At 42.1% G+C, this 24,733-nt stretch overlaps 1 protein-coding gene across 4 annotated transcripts; it reads left to right on the top strand.

The window, feature by feature from the left end:
- ccdc85a (coiled-coil domain containing 85A) lies at positions 1–24,608 on the top strand. Of its 4 annotated transcripts, none has more exons than XM_047603961.1 (5): positions 1–1,586; positions 1,704–1,956; positions 3,055–4,126; positions 21,713–21,770; positions 22,988–24,608. In XM_047603961.1, the coding sequence occupies exons 2-5, from the start codon at positions 1,729–1,731 to the stop codon at positions 23,001–23,003; spliced, it is 1,374 nt and encodes a 457-aa protein (XP_047459917.1). In that variant the 5' UTR covers positions 1–1,586; positions 1,704–1,728; the 3' UTR covers positions 23,004–24,608. The 4 variants fall into 4 exon arrangements, 3 of the variants coding, with proteins under 3 accessions (XP_047459917.1, XP_047459916.1, XP_047459915.1); XM_047603960.1 differs by having other exon boundaries at positions 2–1,504; XR_007114050.1 differs by lacking the exon at positions 1–1,586 and having other exon boundaries at positions 1,594–1,956; positions 3,055–4,137; positions 22,988–23,049.
- The last annotated feature ends 125 nt before the right edge of the window (positions 24,609–24,733 follow it).

The raw sequence follows: 24,733 nt of genomic DNA on the forward strand, positions 1-24,733 counted from the left end.
CTCTTGGTTCGTTGCCTTCTTTTTCTTTTTTCTTTTTTTTTTTTTTTTTTAGCACAAAACCATGTTAATGAACATTTATAATTTAAATATGCATGGGAATGTAGCCAGGTGGCTAATTTGCATCTCTTGTCCCATTGGCAGGTGTCCAAGGAAAGAAAGAGAGAGAGAGAGAACAACAACAATAATAAAAATAAAAACTCAACTGGGGACCACATCATATAAATGGTGAATTCTACTGCAACAATGCATCTACGGTGATGGATTGCTAGTGCAGGAAATTCATTTCTGGAGGTCTATAAAATAGCAACTAGCTTTTATTGCAAAAATAAAAGCTAAAGTGCAAAATGCTATTGCTAACTGGCCGCAATATAGTACTTGATTGGACCATAGTAAAAACGATGGATTGCATTTCATTCCTAAAACATGGCAAAACAGGAGTCACATTTTATAGAGGCCTGCACAACAATAGTCACACAACAGATAACACAAATACAGCTTTTACAGAGAGAGAAGTTTGGGATGCGTCTTTATAGGGAAGCGTGGGAAATGGAGCGATGTGGGGCGTGGTGTTGTTCCTGAACCTGAGGTTATAATAACTCAATGTTATTTGTGGATATTATTTATTAATGGAAATCACCTCACAAAGTCAACATAGTGCATCTTTTTCAACTGCATTCTTGTCCCTGTGCCAGAACGAGGGCAGCCCGACCGGCCTGTCTGGAAGAAGCCTGGTGGTGGTTAAACAGGATTTCTTCACAGACTAATCTCTCAGCATGTTGTCCGTCCACACAGATCACTGGATGTTTGTGTCTCCTCCTTTGGCAACATCATCACAGAAAACAACCACGCTCCAATGTCTGGGTTATGTCACAGACAGAAAGCACATTCCTGTAAGTAGTTTTATCTGTGAAACCTTTCACCAGTGGCTGGTGCAAAAGAGCTGGTGCCCTGATCATCTAAATTAAAATGAGAGTTTGTTATAAAAAAGGTGATTAAGTTTCTTACAAAGTTGTTTTATCTATTTTATGGAAGCAACTGCAACAAAACTTGTTCCGTGAATTACTTAGTATTTAAAATTCCAAGAAGAGTCGAGTTGTCCACATTCTTAGCTGCATTAGTTATAAACTGATGTATCCCGTCAACCTTTCTCCAGCTCAGGTGTTCAGACCGGAGCCACAGCAGATGGCGCCACCAGACCAAGAAGCGCAGAGAGGGAGCGAGAGAATAGGGAGTCCACTCTTAACGCACCTTATCATCCATCCGCACCTCATCTTCTGCTATGCACCTGCACACTCTCCTCGCAGCCCTCCTCCTCTTCTTCCTCCTCCCCCCTTCGTCGCCCTCCGGACGGCGGTAGAGCGCACGGAGCGGTGGAGTGCGCAAAAGCGGCCGGCATGCACCTGGAGAGAACCCGCCCCGCCAAGCCGGCAACGGGCTCAGTCGGAGACGCATCGGCAGGAGGGAGCGATGCTCTAACAGCGGGGATATAGCAGCACAGCGCCGGGTGGGTTTCGGAGCTGCAGCATGGGCGTGGGACAGGAGTGCAATCAAAACGAAAGAGATGTAATTCCACGGACGTAATCAGGGTGGGTGGGGGGGATCCCGAACAGCATTTGGATTAGAGTTGCATATTTTGGGGCTTGGTTTGGTCTCTTTGCTTTCTCAAATTTAACAAACGCAGTACTTTTTTTTTACACTGTCAGCCTCAGCCAGAGTTGGGGTAGAAGGATGGAAAAGGGCGCACAGCAGCAGCCGCCCAAAAGCGCAGATAGTCCGGCCGAGGACATCTCCAAAATCACCGACCAGGAGCTTCTAAAGTGGGGTAAAGACGAGCTGGTGCGGCGGCTCCGGAGGTCTGAGGCGGAGAAGAGGGGCGTCATCGTGGAGCACGGCAATCTGATGCGGGAGGTTAACCGGCGGCTCCAGCAGCACCTGAACGAGATCCGGAGTTTGAAGGTGAGCTGGGTGGGGGGGTGGGATGGAGGAAGGGAGGGAGGGAAGAGAAGACTCCGGGGAGTCAGGTTGTATCAGGGCCCCTGGGGTCAAGCCAGCAGCATGATGTAGACAGGATCTAGATAAGAGGGAGCCTTTTTACAGACAGTGAGCTAAGGTCAAAATGGTCACTGAATACCCAGGAGTATAAAATAATTAAAGCAGGGAGACAGATGCATACACGAGTAAATTAGAAAAAGAGGTGAAGTGCCTGGAATGTTCCACACACGGGAATAAAGGTTTATTGCTTTCATCAGATTATTACCAGCTGTTGGCTTTCATTCTGGTTGAAGAAAGAACTCAAAATACAGCTGCAATTAGCACGTTCTTCCCAGTAAACCATTATAAACCACATGTTTGTGGGGATATCTGAAGATGTTAACTGGAGCAGGGAGCTGCAATGTATATTTTTAGAACCATTCTTTGTCAGGTCATGCATTGAACGGTTAATCAGTTAATGGGGAATAAATGGGCAGACGGTAACCATTAATTGCAGCTGCAGAGGGCTGACTGGTTGAGTTCTTGTTAAACCCATTCAGTGTTTTTGCTTGTTAGAGGCCCAGAGATGAGTCCCAGTCAGTCCAAAATCTTTAAGTAATTTTAACACCTATCACTCACTCACACACACATCTGTGTGAGGACGCTCATTGACATAATAATGCATTTCCCCAGTTCATTAACCTCATCCAAAATGTAGCCTAAGGCCAAAATGTCCTCACATTGCAGAAATGTCCTCACTCCGGTGGTGTGAAACTATAAATTGGTCCTCAGGATGATAGCTGTACAAGAACACACACACACACCGGAACAGTTTTTCACATTAGATATGGGCTTGTAATCCTAGTTTTTATTTAGATTTTTTCTTTTTTCTTGTTTGCATTACAGAACAAAGGACAGTGAACCATCTTGTCCAGTCATTAGAACACAACAGTCCCCACCCCCCAAATACTAGAACACAAAGAAATAATGAATAAACAAAACAAACCCTGAAAATACAACCATATACACAACAAAATCTATACAAAGTAATCCCTCTAATATCTCTTTCTCTATGTAAACCAGGACGTGAACCAGAAACTACAGGAGGACAACCAGGAGCTGCGGGACCTGTGCTGCTTCCTGGACGACGACCGACAGAAGGGGAAGCGGGTGTCGCGTGAGTGGCAGCGCCTCGGCCGCTACAGCGCCAGCCTCATGAGGAAGGAGGTGGCCATCTACCTGCAGAAGCTGAAGGAGCTGGAGCAGCGGCAGGTGGAGGTCATCCGGGAGAACCTGGAGCTCAAGGAGGTGTGCCTCATGCTGGAGGAAGAGAGGTCTGCAGCCGTGGCTGCAGGAGGTGGTGGTGGTGGTGGGCAGGGAGGTCCCGGCTGCAGGAGCTCCATAGACAGTCAGAGCAGTCTGTCTCAGCTGGGTGGTGGCGTGCCGGCGCCCGGCCTCCTGCGGGACGTTGGAGATGGGAGCAGCACCTCCAGCACAGGGAGCACGGATAGCCCCGATAACCCCCACCACAAACCCCCTCCCCTGGGCTCCAGTTCTAGCCCCAGTTCTGGATCTAGATGCGCCTCCTCTGAGCAAACGAGAGACACGTGCGAATCCTCCGGCAGGAGGCACAGCTCCACGCCAGAATACCACACCTTCCCCCAGTCGTGTCGCCCCCGCGGAGGCTCCCTCACCAACCTGGAACCACGTGGCCTTCGAGGACACAGCCCGGACAAACACAGTCACAAGTCTCCCGCAAGGGTACCATGTGACTCCCACCCCAAACCCTGCAGCTCTGACCTACTGGTGCAGAAACAGCTATTGATGTCGGGACAGGCGCCTATAGGATGTGGGAAGGGCTCAGCTAAGTCCAGTCCAGAGCTGAGTAAAAGACACTGGCAGACGAACACAGCTGGGGTCAGCAGTGGGAGTCTCGAGGTCAAGCAGGCAGCGATGGGGACACCTGAGCACCTGAGGAAAGGGCGGGTGATCGTTGGGAGTCCGGAGTCCATACGGCACCACCATCACTACCAGCACAGCCCCGGGCATGAGCATGGCAAAGGGAGGTACAACACTGGTTCTCCAGGCAGGGATGGAGGTCAAAGGAGGGCAGTGGGAGAGGAGATGGCCCCCCACCACCAGACTCTGTACAACGGTAGGCACATGGTAACTCTTATCTTGTATTTTGATTCTTTACTGTATGACTTTTTTTAATGACTATGACTGATTTAGTTAGTGTCATCAGGTTTTGATCTTCATCTGAACACTTGTGTACCTCAAATTATTCCCAGTATTTTTCCACCTGGATCTTATTCTTATAATCCACAAGATATGAGCAAACTCAAATTAAGACACATTAGTTGGCTACAGTTGCTATTCCAGAAAGCTACTACACAGAAAATACTCAGCAGAGCTTAATGGGCTTTAGTCAGTTAATTTATGCCAAAACAGTATCGAGGCAACACACACTAGATGATACTTTTAGAATTCATTGCACCAATTTTGTGGATTAAGACTTTTTTGGAAAAAATCTTGATAAATTTGTAATTACAAACATGTTAAGTTGATTGTACCACAAGTCAACCAAGTTGGGTCCTGCATTATTAGGAAATTATCCTATCTGGTGGTAAGACCTCAATTGGTTTGACTCGATTTGATTTCATCATCTGAACCATCTGCATGACAAATGAGGAAAGTCCTGAAACGTTCTGGAAAAAAATCTAGTAACTTGACCTTGTCTGAAGATTATCAAATATGGAATTGATTCTTTTTTATACAGAAGTTCACTCTGCTGCAATTCTTATTTTGATCGATCAGTTTGTGTGCTCCTTGTTTCAATGCAGTTTTTTCCTCAGTGGACTTGATCAAGTTGGTAGTATTCGCAATAGCAGTCACCTACTACCACTTCACCAGACATTCACTTTTTACAATTCAAAAACTTCTGTCTGACCGACTTCACTTTCCATGGTAAAGTTCTACCACACAGCGGATGATTTTGGTTCCTCTTCTTCTTCTACTTAGATTGTTTTTTTGCAGCTTTGATGCTAGCCAACCGTCGTTAAAATGGCGAAGGAAGACAACATTTTGATAGGACGTGTTTTGGGTTCATGGCAGACCTAAAATAACTCCAAAAAAATCAGGCTTGTCCAAAATGCCAAATAAATGGTCCTGATATATATCTCCCAATACCGCTCAGTACAACCCTACCAGGTTCTGTCTTTTACCTATTGCCTGAAAAGTAAAGGCAAGCAAGAGTAAGGATCTTTTACCATCAGGCACAGTTCAGAGTTCCTGGAAAAGCTTCTTTTGACATCTGGGATTTTGTGACACTCTATCAAACTTCCTGCATCCTGGCAACTTCTGGTAGCTAGCTGTGGACGTTTAATTTTAAAAAGCATTTATGTTTTGTAGCTGAGAACCAACCAGCAAAATAATACTGTAAAAACAGGTAAAGAGGTAAAAAGTTAAAAGCACTCCTGAAATTCTGCCAACACCAGACTGCACACTGGAGGTCACACACCAGTAGTTGAGTCTGTATTTACTGCTGCATCACTGGCTGTATCTGTATTTGATGCAGTTTGCTGAAACGTGAGCGTGTAGGTGCTATACTGTGGTAGTCCGGCAGCAGTAAGGATTTCTAGCGTGCTGAGTCGAAGTGCTCTATATTACAGCTGAGGCCATGGGAAATAGCTTTGAACCTTAGGTGAAGGCAGGATCCCTGACTCAGCTGTTACCGGGAAACAATAGTTGCTGGATGTACTGTCCCGTAAGCTGAGCTGCTGCATTATTTTTCATATATTTCACTACCATACAGTACCAAGCGTATGCATTTTAGTTGCACTTGCAGTTTATCACATGCCACTTCTCCTCATCTTTTCTGCCAAGTGGTGGAATTCGCAGTGAGACTATACAGTGTAAGAGACACTGGAGCATAGTTGGGCTGTAAATGGATTTATTGAGAATTTCAACATTATTTGAAGCTACTTTTTGGTGACAGGAACATGGGAATTCATTTAGTTTATAGTGCTCCGTCTCACTTCCATAAGCATCTCTCTTGGATACTGGGTTCTCGGTCATGTTTCTATGATTCCACAACATTGCCTTGTCACTAGGGATGTGATCTTTTAATATTTCATTTTGGCCGATCCAAGTCCAGAATCGATATTGAATAAACTATATGTCCTCCCCTGGAGATTCATAAAGGCTTTTCTCAACTTACTTCTACTTCCCATCCCTACTTACCTCATACCTTGACATCAGAATATCTGCATTCTCTAAATAAATTCTAAAACCCTCTCTGCAATATTTTTTCACTAGGAAACTTTTCTCTTCTTTTAAAACATAGTGTCCAGTGTTTGTTCGTGTTGGTAGCATTAAATAACAACCTCCTACTCAGGTGATTTTGGTTCTACTTCTTTGACTTTTGGCAGTTTTGATGATAGTCAACGGAAGAAGATGTTTTGATGCTAAAAAGACATGGTTTTGGTTTATGGCGGATCTAAAACTACAACTAACTAAAAAAAAGATCAGGCTTGACTAAAGCCTGATATTGATCAGAATGTGCCTGATTGATAATATGTTTCCAGCTGAGCTAAAAACTTTTAATCTATTTGATGTAATGGAAAAATCAATACTGAGCATCATCGACATTACTGTGACTGGTGAATTAGACTCTTAGTTGTAATAAATTAAGGATAATATGGTTGCACACAATGACCACGCTCATAGTTATGTTGATATACCTATGAAATTGCTTGTGCATTGGCAGTTTATATAAATGTGAGCAGTACTTAGTTTGTGGTGTTTGTTCTGTGCACCTGCCCAAGGACCACAGATGGAAAGTAGTTCATACCTATTTCTGGCACACAAATTCTCCCCTCACTTTTTTATTTTTTGTACCATTCATACTTAATACAAATGCTACATGCTACGATATGATTCACATCCACTTAATCTCCTCACGCTGCAGGAAGTTGTTGCAGGGGATGAATCAGCTCGTAAGTGGTGAGTGATCTGTATCTCACAGAGGAGACAGAGAGGAGACGATTCTGAAAACAGTTGCAGACTCACTTCTCAGGCTGAGCATTCAGAGTGGGGAGTCATCTAATGAGCGCCCTGGACTCCAGCTTCCCAATAAATGATATAGTGTGTGTGTGTGTGTGTGTGTGTGTGCTGCTGATGCAGACACAAAGTAATGCATGAATCTGTGTGCATGCATGCTTAAGTTTGTGTGTTTTATGTCTATTTCTGAAAGTGTGTGTAGTACATGCATCTGTGTGCACTTGTTTAAAACAGGCTTGCATGCTATAAATACACATACATGTATGTTTGCATCTCAAATTGGTGCGCGTGTCCTTAGCAACACCATGCATATTTCCATTAAGATGTTGGGCAAATAAAACGAGGAGAATCTTCTGTTCTCATCCTCAAACAAGAACAAAGACTTTATCCCAAACTAACAGTCGTTTGTACTGGAGCCTGCTTGAGTCTAATTAGTTTTGCACACTAATTCTTCCCATCTGAGTCAGCACAGATCCACCCTGAGCTGGCAGCAACACCAGCTAGGTTCAGAAAAGCTCTGCCATATAAAAAGAAAAAACTATCACTTGAGACATACCGTCCCACATGTGGGACAACGCCAAATATATGTACATAGGTCTGTACAAGGCCATATATACATAATTTCCAAATCCACTATCAAGTTAAATCATGGTCATTTTTCTTTCTCCCACACCAGCGACTCAGTCTCCAGTGCACCAGTTTCTCAACATTAAGGAAGTTGCACACTAAATGGTTGGTTCAAAGCAAATTTGGCAACCTCACCTCATAAAAACAAGCTTTCATTTGATTAAGGTGGCATCTTCTTCCACCTGTGTGCATACCAAATCTCCCAGGTGGGGCCAAACACTTGGTCTCCTCGATTGTACAATGGAACAGAAACCTTAATAGGAAGTAGCTATAGTCTGGTTGGGTGCAAAAAAACTTAATCGGAGCTTAAGAACTGGGGAATACTGAAACCGTGCTGGAACTTCATAGGAAACACAGCTGGTACATTCAGGAGGACTTGAATCAACAGACAGAATGACAAACTAGTGGTGAAAGACAGGACCTTATATATACATGTGGTGCAGAGACAGAGAAACAGGTGAAACTAATGAGGGAGGGGAAAACAATCACCTAGAACAGATGCTCATAATCAGCCGGTAGATTGTGTGCCTTTATGAAAATAAATAAATGTTAACAATGCCATCATCTGGCCTCTCTGAGGAATTTGACACTTGGTGGATGTACAATACAACGATGGCTTGATGATTAAACACAAGATGTGAACTGAATGGGAGGACTGGACCAAGTAAGAAATCAAAAATGTATTAAAATATATTTTTTAAAGGGATTGCTTCACAAGAAAAGCATCAAGAAAAGCCAAAAATATCGAAAGCTCAGTCTCATGAAGAGAACAGAGACAGTCCAAAACTCATCTTTATTCTCATACTGTCTTATTTTCTCTGCAGCCAGTACCTTGCCACGGCTCTTGCTTGATCCCAGACTAATTTCCTCCACCTCTCTCATTCATTCTACTTTCATTCCCTCGCCATTAACATCTTTCTGCCCGGCGACTCTAGAATATACCAGCAGCATACAACACCTGCCTTTTAAAAGCAGCTCTCCGGTTCTTGCCGCCGCTGCCCTGTACACAGCTGGTGTAAATCTTCATTAAGCGGCCTCCATCAAAGCCCATCACCTTTACAAATTGAGGTCATTAACTGCAATGGTCTCTCAGCGCTTCGGCCTTAGTACACTAAATAATTGAAAAGGCACTGTGTGATTTTCCACCCTTTATAGCTGTGCTGCTAGTATCAATACATGCTGCTTCCAGAGATAATGTGCAGCTCAAGTGGTCTGCTGGGGCTTCGAGTGTCCGATATACACATGCATCAAAATAAATTTCTGTGCAGTATTTTATGAAACAGAAACATTCAAAGTCATTAAGTGTTATATATATATGTGTGTGTGTGTTTTGTGCTGCATGGTGAAGAGGTGTGCACACAGGAGCTGGAAACAAAAGAACTTAAATTAAACTTATAAAAATCTAGAACTGTGTAGTGTGTGCCCAAAAAACAGAAGCGAGAAATTCAGGGAGCAGGTAAGACTGGAACGGAAACACAAGGATAAACAAGGCTACATCAGCAAGGAAAACTCAGAGGTTACTTCAACAGACACCTTGACTATATAAACACACACAGGCTGAGAGGTGAAACTAATGAACACACAAGGGGAAACCAATCATAATCAGACAGAAGGTAGAGCAGCACACAAAACAGCATGGAAGAAGCTTATGAAATACAAACAAGAAACAGGATAACAGATCAGACTTCAACCAAGTCTGACACACAGAAAAACGCTTTAGGAACAACTTTAAAAAACATGAAGAACAGCTCAAGGGGTTGAACAGGCCTCCAAATCCCAAACTGATCAAGTATCTGTGGGATGATCCACAGAGGCCCCTCCCCCAATAACAACATTCAGTGCGTTCACATGCACGTGAAAAATTATTGCCCTAATCCGACTTTAACTGGACACGATACTCCGACTAAATTCTGAGTTCTCTTTATCCAGACCCCCAAATAATGTGGCAACGTGTGTTCATGCTCCACAACCACTGCACTGGTGTATGACCCCGGAACGAAAACGTCCAAGAAAGCCGGTCGGCGAAGAAGTAGGAGGTAAATAGAGCCGGTAGAAGAACCACATGAGGGGATAGCGCCATCTTATCTGCACCAGAAGTAGCGCACACATTATATACGAGATTTAAAAAAAGCTGAACTATGATCCATCTAGTTGTTGTTTGAAATGCATGACGTAATAGGTCAAAAGGAACGGGGGCCGTATTAACCTGCTGACAAGACACATATCGCCACCTAGTGTGGAGGAAGAGGACATGGTTTTCTCTGTTCCACATTCATAAAGTCGATTTTCGAGCATAGCTCCATTAAGCTGTGCGTGTAAATGCACTGATTGTGTTGCCACAGGACACCCTGAGAAGGTCACAACTGTTTTGGAGGCACCAGGGAGACCTACACAATATTAGGAAGGTGGTCATAATGTTATGCCTATACGAAAACAGAAAACTAATATACTCAGCATTGTGCATGCAAACCCATTAGTTACTCAGCTGAAACGTAAAAATTGACAGAATCATTCTCTATTCATGGTTTCCTCTTAACACTGAGGGTTTTTGTGGTTTTCATGCTTTGAATAAATCTCTTTCTGTCACACACACACACACACACACCAACAGGGCTTAAAGGCTTCATGTAACAAGCTTGTGCTGTTCAGATAAGCCCATTTAGCCTGTGCTGGCCTAATTGAATTAGACTAGCTCTGAAATGAATGAGATTTGTGTGTGTGTGTGTGTGTGTGTGTGTGTGTGTGTGTGCGTGTGTGTGTGTGTGTGTGTGTGTGTGTGCACACACACATCAGTGCAGCATGAACTGAGGCTGCTTTGGTGTCAAACTGGAATGTAATTTGCGTCCCCCAGAGATCCTGACAGACAGCAGGAGCTGGAGCCCTGCGTTCGTCCATCTAAACGCTGACATTTTCCATCCCGCCGTTCTCTCATCTTTCCCACTCCTGTCATTTCCCCACATTCGCTATAAATCAGCACAATTTCTTTTTATTTCCCATAACTCTTCTCGCTGAAGATCTGTGTTCTGTCTCCTGTTTCCATCTGTGTGGTGACTGGCCAACTGGCGAGTTTTCAATTAAGATTTAGAGGCTTATGACTATGACGTCTTTAAAATAAAAGAGACTTTTTTCTCATTCTGATTGAAGGTTTCAGGTCAACTGTTTACATGTGAGGTGATCTATTCAGATCTGATGTTTACATGAAGCTCTACTTTTCATCAGACTAATGATTTATCAGCAGTAGTTGCTATTGTTTTTAAGCTTTTATTATCAAAGCAACGACTTGATTCGGAAAGTTTGTGGGGTCATATTCACATTTGCTGTTGTGTTGGCCTTACAGCAGCGGTTCTGAATTTGTTCCAGGCTTCGATCTATCTCAGCTTCAATTAATTTTTGATGGACCTTTTTAAACAGGTCAATATTTCTGTTCTTTCTGCCGTCTAATCGTGCGATAATGTCTAGTTCTTTCGGAGTTGTCATTAAAAACAGGCTCAAGGAAACATCACTCGAACGTCACTGTGCATTTATGTCAAGACAGGACGGAGCCTGACTTCATTCACTTCAGTTCACCCCCTACATGACTTTCGATTGATTTAAGAAGAGGAACATTGTACCCCTGTGAAACTGAATGAGGTGTTTATATCGAGCATTTTCATTCGGTTTGAGCTTCTAAACTGTTGTAATCAGAATATTTGGCTCTGTGTAAACCAAACTATTGTCATTTAAGTTTCCATTTGCTGGTCTATTAGCTGTTGAATATGAAGTTCAAGACACTGGTTTGTACAGTGGTAGTCGATCTTTTAACATTCAGTATCGTCTTGATCCTTAGTTAAGTTCCAAAGCTCCACTCCTGTAGCTTTGTGAAGTCTTTACTTGTCTTTTCCCAGAGTCCCAGAGACCCTTTAATCAAAGTTAATGTGGCGTGGAGAGGGGGAACTCGTACCTCCAAAAAATGTTCTGGTCCTCCAACGCTGCCATAAACTCCCTAACCCTCTCTGGAACATTCGTCTCCAGGAAACTTTTCTCGTCTGTTAAACGTTGCAGCGCTCAGGTTTTGTTGTTGTTGTTGTTGCGTATTCTGAAGAGACGTGGTTTTGGTTTATGGTGGAAGGTAGAACATCAGGCTGGTCTGAAGCCAGATGGCGATCACGACATCCCTAGTATTTACTCTATTTAGCAGTGGCAACAAAGTTTAGCTGTTGCTGTTGATGGGAAACCAATGAGGGGTTGTTGCCTTGTGCCTGCATTTGGCCCTAATTCGACTTCTGATTGCGTGAAAAGTGTCTTATTTTAAGACTGTATCCTGGGCTCTGAAAGGAGCTTGTGCTGTATCACTTTCTATTTTTTCATATATGAATTTGTATTTCAAGCGCATGGACCTATTATCAAATTGCTGCCCCTTCCCACTGTGACCACTTAGTAAGTAACCAAATGAACTGATTGGGCCTCACGGTGCATTAATGCTCCGTGGTTGGGCTCAGGTCTCTTTTCTAAAAATGAATATAAATTTTGGAAGTGCTGAGTCCTATGTACTTTGTACTACCTATGGCCTATGTGTGAAAAATGTTTTCTCTTATCTCTTTACTATCATTTTGAATCTTTCTGTGATCATCTTTAGTCTTTGTGTGTCCGTTTCGTGTCTGGTTTTGGTCATTTTGTGTTTGGTATTTCCTTTTAAATGTTTTTCCTCAGTTTTAATTTCTTTATTGCCATTTTAAATATCTTTGTGGTATTTTCTTAGTCTTAATGGTGTCTCATTGCTGTAAATTTAAAGCTTTCTGAAATCTTATTGCTGTAATTTGTGACAATTTATGTTGTTTTTAGTCGTTTGACGTGTCTGTAGGAAATTTTAATTTTATTCTGATCTGTTTTTCTTTGTGGTCTCTTTGAATCTGTTCATAATCTGTGGCCATTTTGCATTTTTCTATAGTTGTTTTGCATTTCTTCATGCTTGTATAATTCATCTAATGAATTATGTGAGAACAGAGGAGGTTCCTCTTCAAATATTCTTCATGCAAACGCACCTAAAAAATTGAAACTCTCCTATGTAAGTTTGTCAGAAAACCCTGATCCGCTGTTGGACATTAGTATAAAGAGGTGCTCATGAAAGCCTTTCTTTCTGGTTGGCATTGTTTTTTATTCCAGCCTGTTGCCAACAAATCCTGTAAAGCAGCAATTATCTCAAGAGCAGGTAGATGGTAAGATCACCAAAAAAAAATGTTCAGAATTACGCAGAGATATGGGTCATTTTGCCCTCCTGTCTCAGCTAAATGGGTTTGAGGATTTGTGGCTCTTACATCACAGTATCGGTTTTAGAGGTGATTTGGGAAATGAGAAAGGCCTCTTTTTGCCATTGTTCATCTGTTAATGGAGCCGGAGTTAAACAGGCTGAATCCTCTCCAATGACCCGTCTCGATTACTATTATTACTGACTCTAAAGTCAGAGGGAGATGGAGCCTTTCCACCTACGTTCACTCACTGAGTGTGGCACACGGCTGCATGGTTCCCGTCCTTAATTAAATCTTTTGCTGTGTGTGTGTGAGGGTTTTTACAGAGTTGGTGCTCTGCTCGTTTAGCAGGGTCAGGTGTGGCGCTGCCTATACGACAGATGGTCATGCATGCGTGTTTGCATGTCTGTTGTGTGTATATGTTGTGTGTGTGGTTCATCGTTGCTCTCGGTGCAAATTAAAATGCAGGAGTTTTTGTGAGGCTCAGCTGCTTGGGGTCACGGTACTGCACACACACACAGGGACCACATTTATTACACTGCTGCTACTATTAAGGAATTTACTAATTAAAGCCACATTCTTGTGGATACCTTCAGCTTTTCGACTGCCGGTAAAATAAATCCAAACATATTCACAGTTGATGCTCTGACCATCTGAACCACCTAAGCTGGTGCTTAAAATGTGACACGTGAAATGCTCACAGCACTTAATAATTTACATATTAAACTGGAATTATCACCACAAACAGTTGGACAGCTACCTGCGATAAGGGATAAGTCTTCTTTAGGATCCGTAGCACTGAGGGCGGAGTCTGTCCATCACCACGTAAGGTCAAAATGATCTGATCTTTGCTGTAACATAGTAAAATCCTTCCAGGCAAGTAACATGTTGGTTCTCACCTTAATTACACCTCATCAGGATGGGATGCATGAAGTACAGTACAAACAAATAATGTTGACAGATGATTTAAAGCCTGTAGAAAACATTGGGAATGGACTCAGGTCCAAACTCAACAAGGAACTGGAGTTAATGTGAAGGATCTCTGCATTAAGTGTTGACTGTCATCGGTAGAAGCTTAATAACAATGGAAGAGAGCACAAAGTTGACTTGAGCGCCATGTAAACATAAACTGAGACCACATCTAAAGCAGATTAAACCTTAGAAGACAGAGGAAGTTACCAACGTCTCTTATATAAAACCAATAGAGGGTATGTACCTGAACTCACAGCTAGCTGACATCTGATTAGCAGCATTAGTTTGAATCATAGGTTTTAATAGCATCTAAATTGTAAAATTAATTAAGTGAAAGCTTGGGGAAGAGCTGAGGAAGAGCTGTTGTGTGATTGACTGAACCAACAGATTTGAAAAGCAGTGAGAGATACATTTTTACAGATATCTGCCAAAGAAAACAGAAGTAAATCTGATGATAATTGATCTGATCTGATAATCCACATATTTCCAGGTCTCTCTGTGTTTACTGATACATTTCACCAGGTTTTTGCCACTCAGTGGGGCCCGGTGACGTCAATGCATACCCTCTATACTGGCCCAGTTCTTCTTGTGAATGATGTAAACAGTGCCCTGAACCAATGTTTGAAAAATCGTCTCTATTATGATTATTTAAAGCAGCGCCTGGAACCGTTTGTTAAACAGCGGATGATGTGATGTTCAAAGACACCGTCCATCCTCCAAAAATTACATTTGAGGAGGAACTTCAATGCGCAGTGAGACTAACTTGGCTCCAGGGGCTTTAGCAGTGACATAAAAGTGTGTGCGACAAGTATTTGAATCGTAGCAAACACTTCAAACTGTGATTATTTGAACACACTGACAAGTGGAAAGTGAGTTTTGTGATTTATGGTGTAAAAATGAATTTGTCTGATGCAGCCACAGACTCAGTTCTTCTCTGTTGCATGTGTTTAATCCTATCTGGTCTCAGTTTGTTGATTGTTTGACTCAGTTTGACCTAATTTCTCCATCATGAAACTTAATTCTGATCTCTTCTCATTTTCGAAATGTCACGTGTTTCCTCATCCTTCAGTGGTCTGTGGGGATGAGGGTCCAGCAGGGCAGAATAAAGGGACAGATCACCGGCTTTTAGCCTAGTCTGGGTTCCCTTTAGGGACATCGGGATAGCGGTTGGATTGGAATGGACAATCATGACCCTCGAGTCTGGCTAAGCCCCGACAATCTGTTCCCCCCGGCTAGTGACAACTGGTACGTCCGCGTGAGCATCTCATAAAAACATTGGATATCAAATAATGATGTATGAGCCTCCATCCAACTAATGACGCTTTTGGATTGAATCTAACTACAGGGAGGGCTGTGGGACGACTAACAATGAGTCTGACGCACGCTGGCAGGATGACGCAGGCTGTGTGTGTTGAAAGAACACCAAGTATAAGCACTGGAGGAGTCTCAAAAAAGCTCAAGGTTGCCGCGTCTTTCACCGACCACTTTGAGTAACTTCGGGTGAAGCACGCACATCCCTCCCTCCACTTTCTCCACTTTATGATCTCTGCCTCTCTATCACTTTTCTCTGTCGGTGAATTGCAAGGATCTTTTACTTCCCTGTGTGCACATACTGCTTACAGAAAATGCAAATGAGAATCACATTTTGCAGGATTATGCAGCGGCCTTAGAACTGCAGGCTAAGTTGCGAGTTAAGCTGATATTTGTGCACTCATGAAACATGTATGAAAATATTTTAGCGACTAACCACAGTGTCATTAAATTCAATCTTTGAGGCCTGTTCAGACTGTGCATCAAGATCCGACCCCCCACAATACGATACATATCACAATACGTTAAAAACAATAACGTACAATAGTTAAAAAAAGAGCAACAGCAGCATGAACCCATGGCTCACTAGCGCCCTCTTCCATGAGGCAGAAGTACTGTGCTTCTTCAGGGCACTTACACTCATACATGAAATGCATTAACGAGACTGTGGAAAGTTAGGACATAGCTCCTCTTCTAAGTGTGCAGGTGATTGTACTTTCAGCACGGGGCTCAAACAGATGTGGTTGTACACAAACACAATATTTTTCTTTTCGTAAAGGCAGATGCAACCACTCACATTCATGCACACTTCTTTGCTATTAGGTAACAACAATACACATTAAAGGCTAAAATCACACCACACAGAGCAAAGAAGCTTGCAAATAATAAAGGAAAATAAAGCCTGGAAGTGTCCTCTTGTTGTTGCTAGGCAACTGAAGTGGAGAGTAAGTTGTCAAACATGCGTCTTCTTACATGTCCTTGCTGCCTTAACGTCCTCAGTGTGGCCATTTTCAGATTTGTAGCGTGAGCAGGAACATAATTCCAACTATACTGTCAGTTCCTGTCACGTCTGCATTGCATTTTAACGTCTTTCAGCTCGTTATGTCTGTTTTATGTCCCGGCCGATAGACAAGAGACCCAACCGATCAGAGTTAACAGTGAAGTAAATGTTGGACACGCTTTCTTCTTGTCTTTTGATCAAGAACGGCTCTAAAATGATTGTCACAATTTAGAGAAAAACAAATAGGCTATTTATATTGAACAGAGCACAAACATCTCTACGTTATTCTAAAGAAATGCATGAAATATCACATCAGACTCTCAGTTTCATCCACAGCCATCATCAGTTACCTGTTAGTGTCGACCAAGAATTCTCTGTATGCACGTCTGACACATTTCACTGTGATTAAACTTCCCTCTGCAAGAGGAGCAGAGTAGTCCTGAATTTACAACATGTCTTATTTATTACTTGTGCAAAAGTGCTTGTGAGAAGAAAAAAAAAAATACTTATTGAGATTCTTAAATTTAAGTTTGTCTCATTTCTTCTTTTGGCTCTGAAAAAAGACACTTTTAAAATTTAACCTGAACACACAATACGAAACTGAAGAGAATGGTAACAGTCAGGCATGAATGTAATGTCAGTTGCCGCCTTTCCATTTACCCTAGAAATGCCTAAATATCTCTATTATAATCACAATAATGGAAAAACAAGATTCTATTTGATTGGATTAGTATTTTTTATGCAGTGTAAGATACTTCCTCTGGACGCCTTCATGGCCAAAAATGCCCCATTGACTTCCATTATAACTACATTTTCTAATCTGACTGTTATTCCAGTATAGAACGATGCATTGTGTAATGTCAGCATTTATTTAGAAGAAAAGTAGTGATATTTGACATTTTTACAGTTTTTGATCAGATTCAGCTATTTCCCCATTGTAGGCCGATGCATGAAATTCTTGTAAATTTCATGCACCTACATTTCCAAAAACCGCAGGGGGTCATGTGACCAGTTTATTTGAAGTCCATCTTCCTCAAAGTGACGGAAATTTAACAGAATTATGAGATATCATGAGACGAGACTTTATGAGAGTTACAGCTCGTTTGCAAAACACCTTTCGATGGAAACACGTACAAAGAACAATTGTATTTTATCAAAATTTCTGAAATATTGCTTTTATTTTGCAAAAAAAAAAGTGTGATGAAAACACAGCTACTGAGTCATGTATTTACTTATTGCCTGATCCTCTAACCATTTAATACTCCTGTGCTGAATCCCAGTGCAACTTGCCAGTTGCAGTCACAGAGTCATATTAGAAATATTTACAGCCCCCAAAACCATATATTTCCTTTATTGTGATGTGTTTGGGGCCAGTAAAAATAAGAATTGTTTCAAGAAACTTTGCAAAACTTTCTTTTACCAGTGATTTACCAGTAATAAGGAGTTTTTGTAATTCTTTTACTAGGTCCTTTCATAGTGTTTATTTATTTTTTTACTCTGTGTGGCTGACTGGTGTACATATACTTAAATAAATATGGATGTGAAGATTTATATATATATATAGAGAGAGAGCGTTTTTTGTATAGTAAAACTATACAAAATATTATAGAAATACTGTATAAAATATCAGAGATTATTACATGCTAGATTTGGCAGCAGTTAACATCACAAGAAGGAATAAGCCCAGCATCTTGGTTAACTGACTCTTTCTGAAATAGGACATTTTATGGGTTGGTGGATAAAATATGGGTATTTTACAAATAAATAAATTTGTGTGCAGTTTTTATCTGTACGATACATAGTGAACTCAGAGAGAAAGTGGGACAGGGAAGTAGAGGAGCCTTGGAATATTTGGCAGATGAAGTCCTTAAGCGTTGACCCACACTCCTGATGGATTACAGGACGGTACAGCACCGTGAATTCAGGTGCATAAAGGTCTCTGGCAAAGTTCGGCCGAAGCTTGGCAGCTTGTGTGAGGTTCTGGGCTTCCATCCTGGGCCATACGTGCATATGTGCATGGATGTGCATCATCTTGTGTAATGTAAGCCTTTTGTCTGTGTGTTTATGTGTGTGTGTGTGTGTGTGTGTGTGTGTGTGTGTGATCAGAGGTCCTGTGCTAACGACAGGCCTCCTAACTAGGCCAACAGCTGCTATCCCTGGCAATCCATCTCCAGTCGCTTTGAAGCTCCTGTTTTTTTTTTTGTTTGTTTGTTTTTTGTTTTGTTTTTTTGTTTTTTTGTCCCTATTATTTCAACACAGGAACATTTTGCATATTAATGCAAGTTATACTGCAGCACACTGACCAACACACACACTTGCATGTATTTAAAATCCCTTTGTAGAAGCCCAGCACATGAAAAAAACACAAGTGTCCAGGTGTCGGCCCGAAGCCAGGTGATGTATTCAAATGAATGCAGCCTATTCACATGTTCTCTCTACTGTGTACTGTCTCTTTGTGTTGTGCGTGGCTGTGCGTGCTGTGCGTGTGTGTGTGTGTGCATGTGCGTGTGTGTGTGTGTGTGCAAAGCTGCGTGGTGGTTATAATTGTGCAAAGCAGAAATTAGACTTCGTTTGAATTCAGAAAAGATACTGAACTGTCCCTCCACTGCCTTTGTGTGTGTGTGTGTGTGTGTTGTGTGTGTGTGTGTGTGTGTGGTGTGTGTGGTGTGTGCAATGGTTAGATTGGAATCTTGGATTTGTCAAGATTTGATTTGATTTGATTTGATTTGATTGATTGCATTAGTGTTTTTCATGTGGTGTAAAATACTCTGGACCGCCTTCGTGGCCAAAAATGCCCCATAGACCTCCACTATAACTATTGTAACTATAACTTTATTTTTTAATCTGACTGTCATTCCAGTTTTAAACCATGCATTCTGTACTCTTTGCAAATTCATCCTGTGGGACAGATTGGACCCTCTTTTAGCTCGCGAGCCGTATGTTTGACACCTGTGGACTGGAAATGCATCATGTCAATGAATGTCCACACAAAGATATAGATATAGCCATACCAACACACTATGTCTCATGTGCAGGTGTCTTTCTGGGGACCAGTCTCAGCTTCACACCTGCAGAGTGAGGACATTGCGCAAAGTGAGGACATATACTCCATGTTGGTGGTTGCCTCTGCCTTCACGACTATGCTGGGTTAGGGTAAAGAGACAGGGACTCGTTATAATCATCTCGTTAGTGAATGTCCTCACAAAGATAGCTACACAACCACCCGTGTGTGTCTCCTGCCTTTGATGGTGGACAGAAGGCCTGTTTTCATGTTCAAAGCGATCCCCCATCTCTGTTCTCTGCACACGAGCCTTCCTTAAAAAATAAAACAAAACAGAAAATGGAATTGTTCCTCTCCTCTGCACACGTGCATTTGATTTGTGCTCAATAACCTTAACCAGCCGCACCTGAGAAGATGTGAATAGAGGACAATGTTGAACGTCGGCTCCCCGTGTCTAACCTGTCACTTTTTTAATTTCCAATTTGTATTGATTGCATGTTAGCTTGGGACTGCGTTGTGTGTCTCCACTTTCTGAAATCAATGCTAAAACACACACACACACACACACACACACTATTTCCCTCTTCATCTCCCTCTTCTTCTTCTTCCCTCCCTCCCTCCATCACTCTCGCTGACACACTGATGTGCGTTGAAGTGAAGCAGAGCACACAGCTGTGAACTGACCCAGAGGCCTGTCCTCTGTCTGTCTCCCTCTCTGTGTGTCTCTGACAGCCTGGACCACTGGGACACAACCAGAGGAGTAAGCAGGTCAACGGGAGAACGAGGGCAGTCCGGGGTGGAGGGGAGACAAACTGAGAAAGGGGGAGAGTGTAGGAACACAAGTGAATTCAAAGAACTCTTTAATTAGAATATTAATCACCTTTGCGCAGGCGGACGCGCTGAGTGGGTTATCTGTGTTTGATGCTTGATGGACGACCGTGGTCATCGGTCAGCCCTGCTCCGTCCCCACAGCTGCTGTGCCACATGCTCACTTGGACGGGTGCAGCACATAGTGGCAGGACGCTAGCTTCACTCTGGTTAAACTGTCAGAAATGGGAGGTTATGTAACGGCAGCATGTGTCTGATGTGCACAAAGCTTGTTTTTGCGCTTGAGTTTTTTTTTTTTAAATATTTGACTGTTGGAGTCGCGTCAAGGTTACGGATTTTTAAAGCGTTTTATAACGTGATGTCCTGATCCGTATGCACAGCTTTTTTAAAATGATCAGATCCGTGTCAGGCTTTAGCCAAGTCTGACCTTTTGTAATTATTTATTTTAGGTCCAAAACCACATCCCTGTAGTGTGTTCTCCTCCTTCTTCTTCTTTTGTTTTAGAGGCAGCTGCTTAGCGTCAAATCTCCTTCTTCTACGGAATCACGTGACTAAACATGTCACATCGAGGTGAAACGTCCTCTTTTTTAAACTGAAACTTGTCTGGGATCTTGTTCTACAAGAGCCTCAAACATGTTTACATTGAATTTGCGTTGTGTGTGAGTTCTCCGATGAAGCGTTCTGAAATTTTTCATAAATTTCAAATCTGTTCACCCTAGTTACTTTGTATATATTGTATTATATATTTTGCATATATAAGTTATTAAATTAGTTACATCTTTATATTTGTTTCTATATTTTACATATACTTGGTATAGATTTTTCTTTAATATACCTTTAAAGCTAATATTTCTATTTACTTTGTATAGTTTTATATATATATATTTCTGTGCACTTTATATATACATTGTGTATAAATATAAATGTAACATATTTTTGCATATTTTATATATACCTTTATACATTCTGCATTCGTCTACCTCTAATATATTTTTATTTTTCACCCTTTCACCCATTTTTTCTGACTGTATTTCCTCCTGTCTTGATGGGATCAAGTATCTATCTATCTATCTATCTATCTATCTATCTATCTATCTATCTATCTATCTATCTATCTCTATCTATCTCTATCTATCTCTATCTATCTCTATCTATCTATCTATCAAGCATGTGGACCATGTGTTGTGACGAAGCCGCTGGCCACTATTTCCATTTCAGCGTCTTCTTCCTCCTTCATTCACTATAATTGTGCGTCTGGTTGTCAGTGACAATATTTGGTGCGACCGCCTCATCCTTCAGAATAAGACTCAAGAAAAGTCAGAGCTGAAAATCTGATCACACTGTCATTATAACACAGAGTAGCTTATTGGCGTCAGCGGCTTTGAAGCTTCTAAGAAGTTTTAAAATGTGTTTTTTTTAATGACTGCAGCTAGAACAGATTCAGACAGACTGACATGTCTGTGGTAACGAAATGAAAGAGGAGGAGGATGATGGGTAACATGCTATTACCCATCATCCTGTCATCATGGGATGCCAGTGGCTGTCCATCCGTGACAGGACTGGAGGAGGACTGGCAGGGACATTGGGGTTGTTTCACACAAGCTGTGGAGCACTTTCTTTATGTATGTGTGTGATTCAGATGACACCGTGAATGCTGCCAGCTCCTGATTATTTCTGTGCATTTCTTCTATTTTTTTCTTTCTTTTTCTATTCCAGCTCTGATATCTGCCGGCTGCTGCACCAACTCCTGTAGGAGTGTAAAGCTTTGGGACAGGTGAGTCACACTGAGTCACACGCTTCACATAACTGTACAATGAAGAACAAATGCTGGAAAGGAATGACAACTTCTCTGGCTTCGAGGACACTGGTTGGCAGAGGAAACCAACAGAAACCCTTAAACACGTTGTGTTTTTTTTGTTTTTGCATTTAGCAGAATTAGACGAACACAGTCCAATCTTATTGCCACAATTCAAATATTATCCTTTTTTTTCTTTTCACTCTGGTTTTAGTCTCTACCACCTTCTACAAGAAATCTCCTCGCCTTACTGTCCACTGTACCCGGGAGATTTCAGACTTGAGTTATAATGCTGTTGGGTTTCTCATATTTCACAGCATAATCATAAAAATATTGCTTAGTCTGAAAAAAGTTTGGAAAGACACACACTTCCAAGAGAGTTATGTGCAGGTGCTGGATCATGGACACAGAAGCTCTATCACACATGTCTAAATGGAAGCTTCTGTTTGCAGATTAATTCTGCAGTTTTTCAATATTTCTTAGTCTGATTAAATGTGTGGTAGGACCATGAATTTCAAGTTACCTTCAAGTTCCTCTTTGAGAAAAATGCAGCATGTGGGAACATTTTTGGATTGTACTTATAGTCACCTGAATGGATGTTTGATTTTGATTCACAAGGTCCTTATTCGATTTAACGTGATGAAATATCAGTTAATTTAGAACTATTTCTGCTTGGAAACAATTTTACTTTTTACTTTATTTTCCCTCATCTTTCACATCTCGTTGCTTTTGCGCAGCTCTTTTCTGTCGTCGTGCTAATAAACAGAGTTTCTAATCACTGTTTACACATGGGGCGGCCATCTTGGTAACTCAAATTGGAGGTAGTGAGGATTCTATGACTTTCTAAGTAGAAAATCTGACTTTGGGGGGACGGTCCAGTTGAAAATTACAAATGGAACCCAGCAGTAGCTTCTGTCGTGTTGTAGATCTTCATCACACATGGACACGTCTTGTAGCCTCATTGCAAGATTTGTTGTGGTGCAAAAAACCTGAGAGAGAGAGAGGTCACCCTGATATGACCCCTGCTTTAATGCATCAGCTCAGTGATGGCTCCGGGTTAATATTTAATGATGAAGCAGTTCCTAATGGGTGAATAAATCAGCCTCCATCTTTACCTGAGGAGGATGGATTCCTGCATTCTGCTGAGCATGAAAAAAAATAAAAAATGCACTTTCCGTCTCATTCTTGTCTTTCAGCTTCGACGCCTCCTGACCACGACATGCCTCTTGATCAGACGCTGCTTTGACAACACCCCCCCCCCCTCCCCCAGAGAGACAAAGACGGACGGAGAGAGGACTGATGTATAACTGGATGGATGAATTAATGAATATTCCGGGAAATCAAATAGAAGAGCAGCGAAAGGCAAGAGAGCGGACGTGTGAACCAAGGCGATAAAAGTGTCAATGAACTGGAAACAGACTTCTTGATCTCCTTCTCGGCCCTGTCTGCTGCTGCTGCTGCTGCTGCTGCTGCTGCTGCTGCTGCTGCTGCTATGCATCTCCTACGGACCACCAGGAAAGACTGAGCGTCATGGTTTGGGCAGGCGGAGGCTCGTCTCTGCAGTGCCAAAGGGAAGAGAAACTAATTAAGACGGATGAGAATCTTTGTGTTGCCAACAATATAGTCCTACCTCTTTGGAAAGACAGAGGCCAGAGCAACTTCTCCTGCTGACAGTGGAGTTTAAAGACCCGTCTCTTCACACTCGTCACACCAGTGATCATTTAACACGAAACTCTTTCAAAACCCAACTTTGCATTGACAGTAACTACCTTCCTCAAGTCATTGTGGAGCCGCCGTTAAAGCACAAAATGAGCGACTAAGTGACGACTAGCATAGTTTTGGCCATCATTCTTAGCAATTGGGACTTTGTCACTCATCAAAGCTGAGATCTGAGATTCACACGAATACTGGAACAAGCGACAAAGTCCAAAGAGGCAGAGAGAAAATGTGAGCTGCTGCAAATGATCAGAGAGGCGGTAAACAAGCCAGTTCAGCCACACTGTTTTGTAGTGTTAATTACGACGGTCATTTTTGGATTCCAGTCTGCAGGTTAAAAACAGGCTGTATCACCGCTGCTCTTTTTGGCACATACAGGCACAACTCTGCATATCCACTTCCAAAGCTGGACATCAGCCTGCTGCGCTGCTCCTTTATCATTTATAAAGCTGGAGCGGACATAACGGAGATGAAAGAGGCAGCGTCCACAAGAGGGATTCATTCCAGCAACTGCACTTTTAGTTTGCTAAATGCTCACCCATGATACCCTGGAGTGTATAGGGGAGTCAACATGGAAGACTCTTTAAATATCTGTCGGTAAAGAGTCACAAAGCAATAACTAGTAAAGTACTTAGATGACTAATTAGGCATTTAATGAGGGTGATGCTCCTTAAAATGCCGTATTCTTCCACCTCATTCGGAGCCACAGGGCTTGTGGCAGCCGGCTAGTTTTGGTCGGCTCCTGTCGTCCAATCACATGACAGCTGTAAAAGCTAAGCTAATTATTACAGCACATCCACTGAGGACTCACAGCAGCGATGTGTAATTTTCACCTAAATTGCAGCACGTAGATTAATCTTAGGAGCTTGGAGTTCTGTTTTCTCCAGACTATATTGACACATACATTAGAAGAAGTTTTTTCTTCGAGTCATGCTGCTCTTTTTCCACAAAACATGTCCACGTTTGACTGCTCAGTATGAGGAGGAAAAGGCTTCAGTGATGAAGACTCTCAGTGATGAAAAAGCACTTTCTCAAATCCTAGAAATCAATTTGATTAGTGCTTGATTACAACTTGATTAACTGATTTAAAAAACAAAAAAACGGCCTCTTGCTTGATTACCCTCTCTGATGACAGAAGTCAGGTACAACAATAAATAAATCCTTTGTTGCATACAAAGACATGAACCTAAACTTGCAAAGCCTGACCCTATACTACACATATGGCT

Source organism: Mugil cephalus, chromosome 13, assembly GCF_022458985.1.
Source record: "Mugil cephalus isolate CIBA_MC_2020 chromosome 13, CIBA_Mcephalus_1.1, whole genome shotgun sequence".
NCBI classification, from domain to species: Eukaryota; Metazoa; Chordata; class Actinopteri; order Mugiliformes; family Mugilidae; genus Mugil; species Mugil cephalus.

Coding starts and splice junctions, on each gene's coding strand:
- ccdc85a (XM_047603961.1), top strand. CDS start 1,729: ATGGAAAAGGGCGCACAGCAGCAGCCGCCCAAAAGCGCAGATAGTCCG. Junction 1,957..3,054: donor ACGAGATCCGGAGTTTGAAG/GTGAGCTGGGTG, acceptor TATGTAAACCAG/GACGTGAACCAGAAACTACA. Junction 4,127..21,712: donor CCACCAGACTCTGTACAACG/GTAGGCACATGG, acceptor TTTCTATTCCAG/CTCTGATATCTGCCGGCTGC.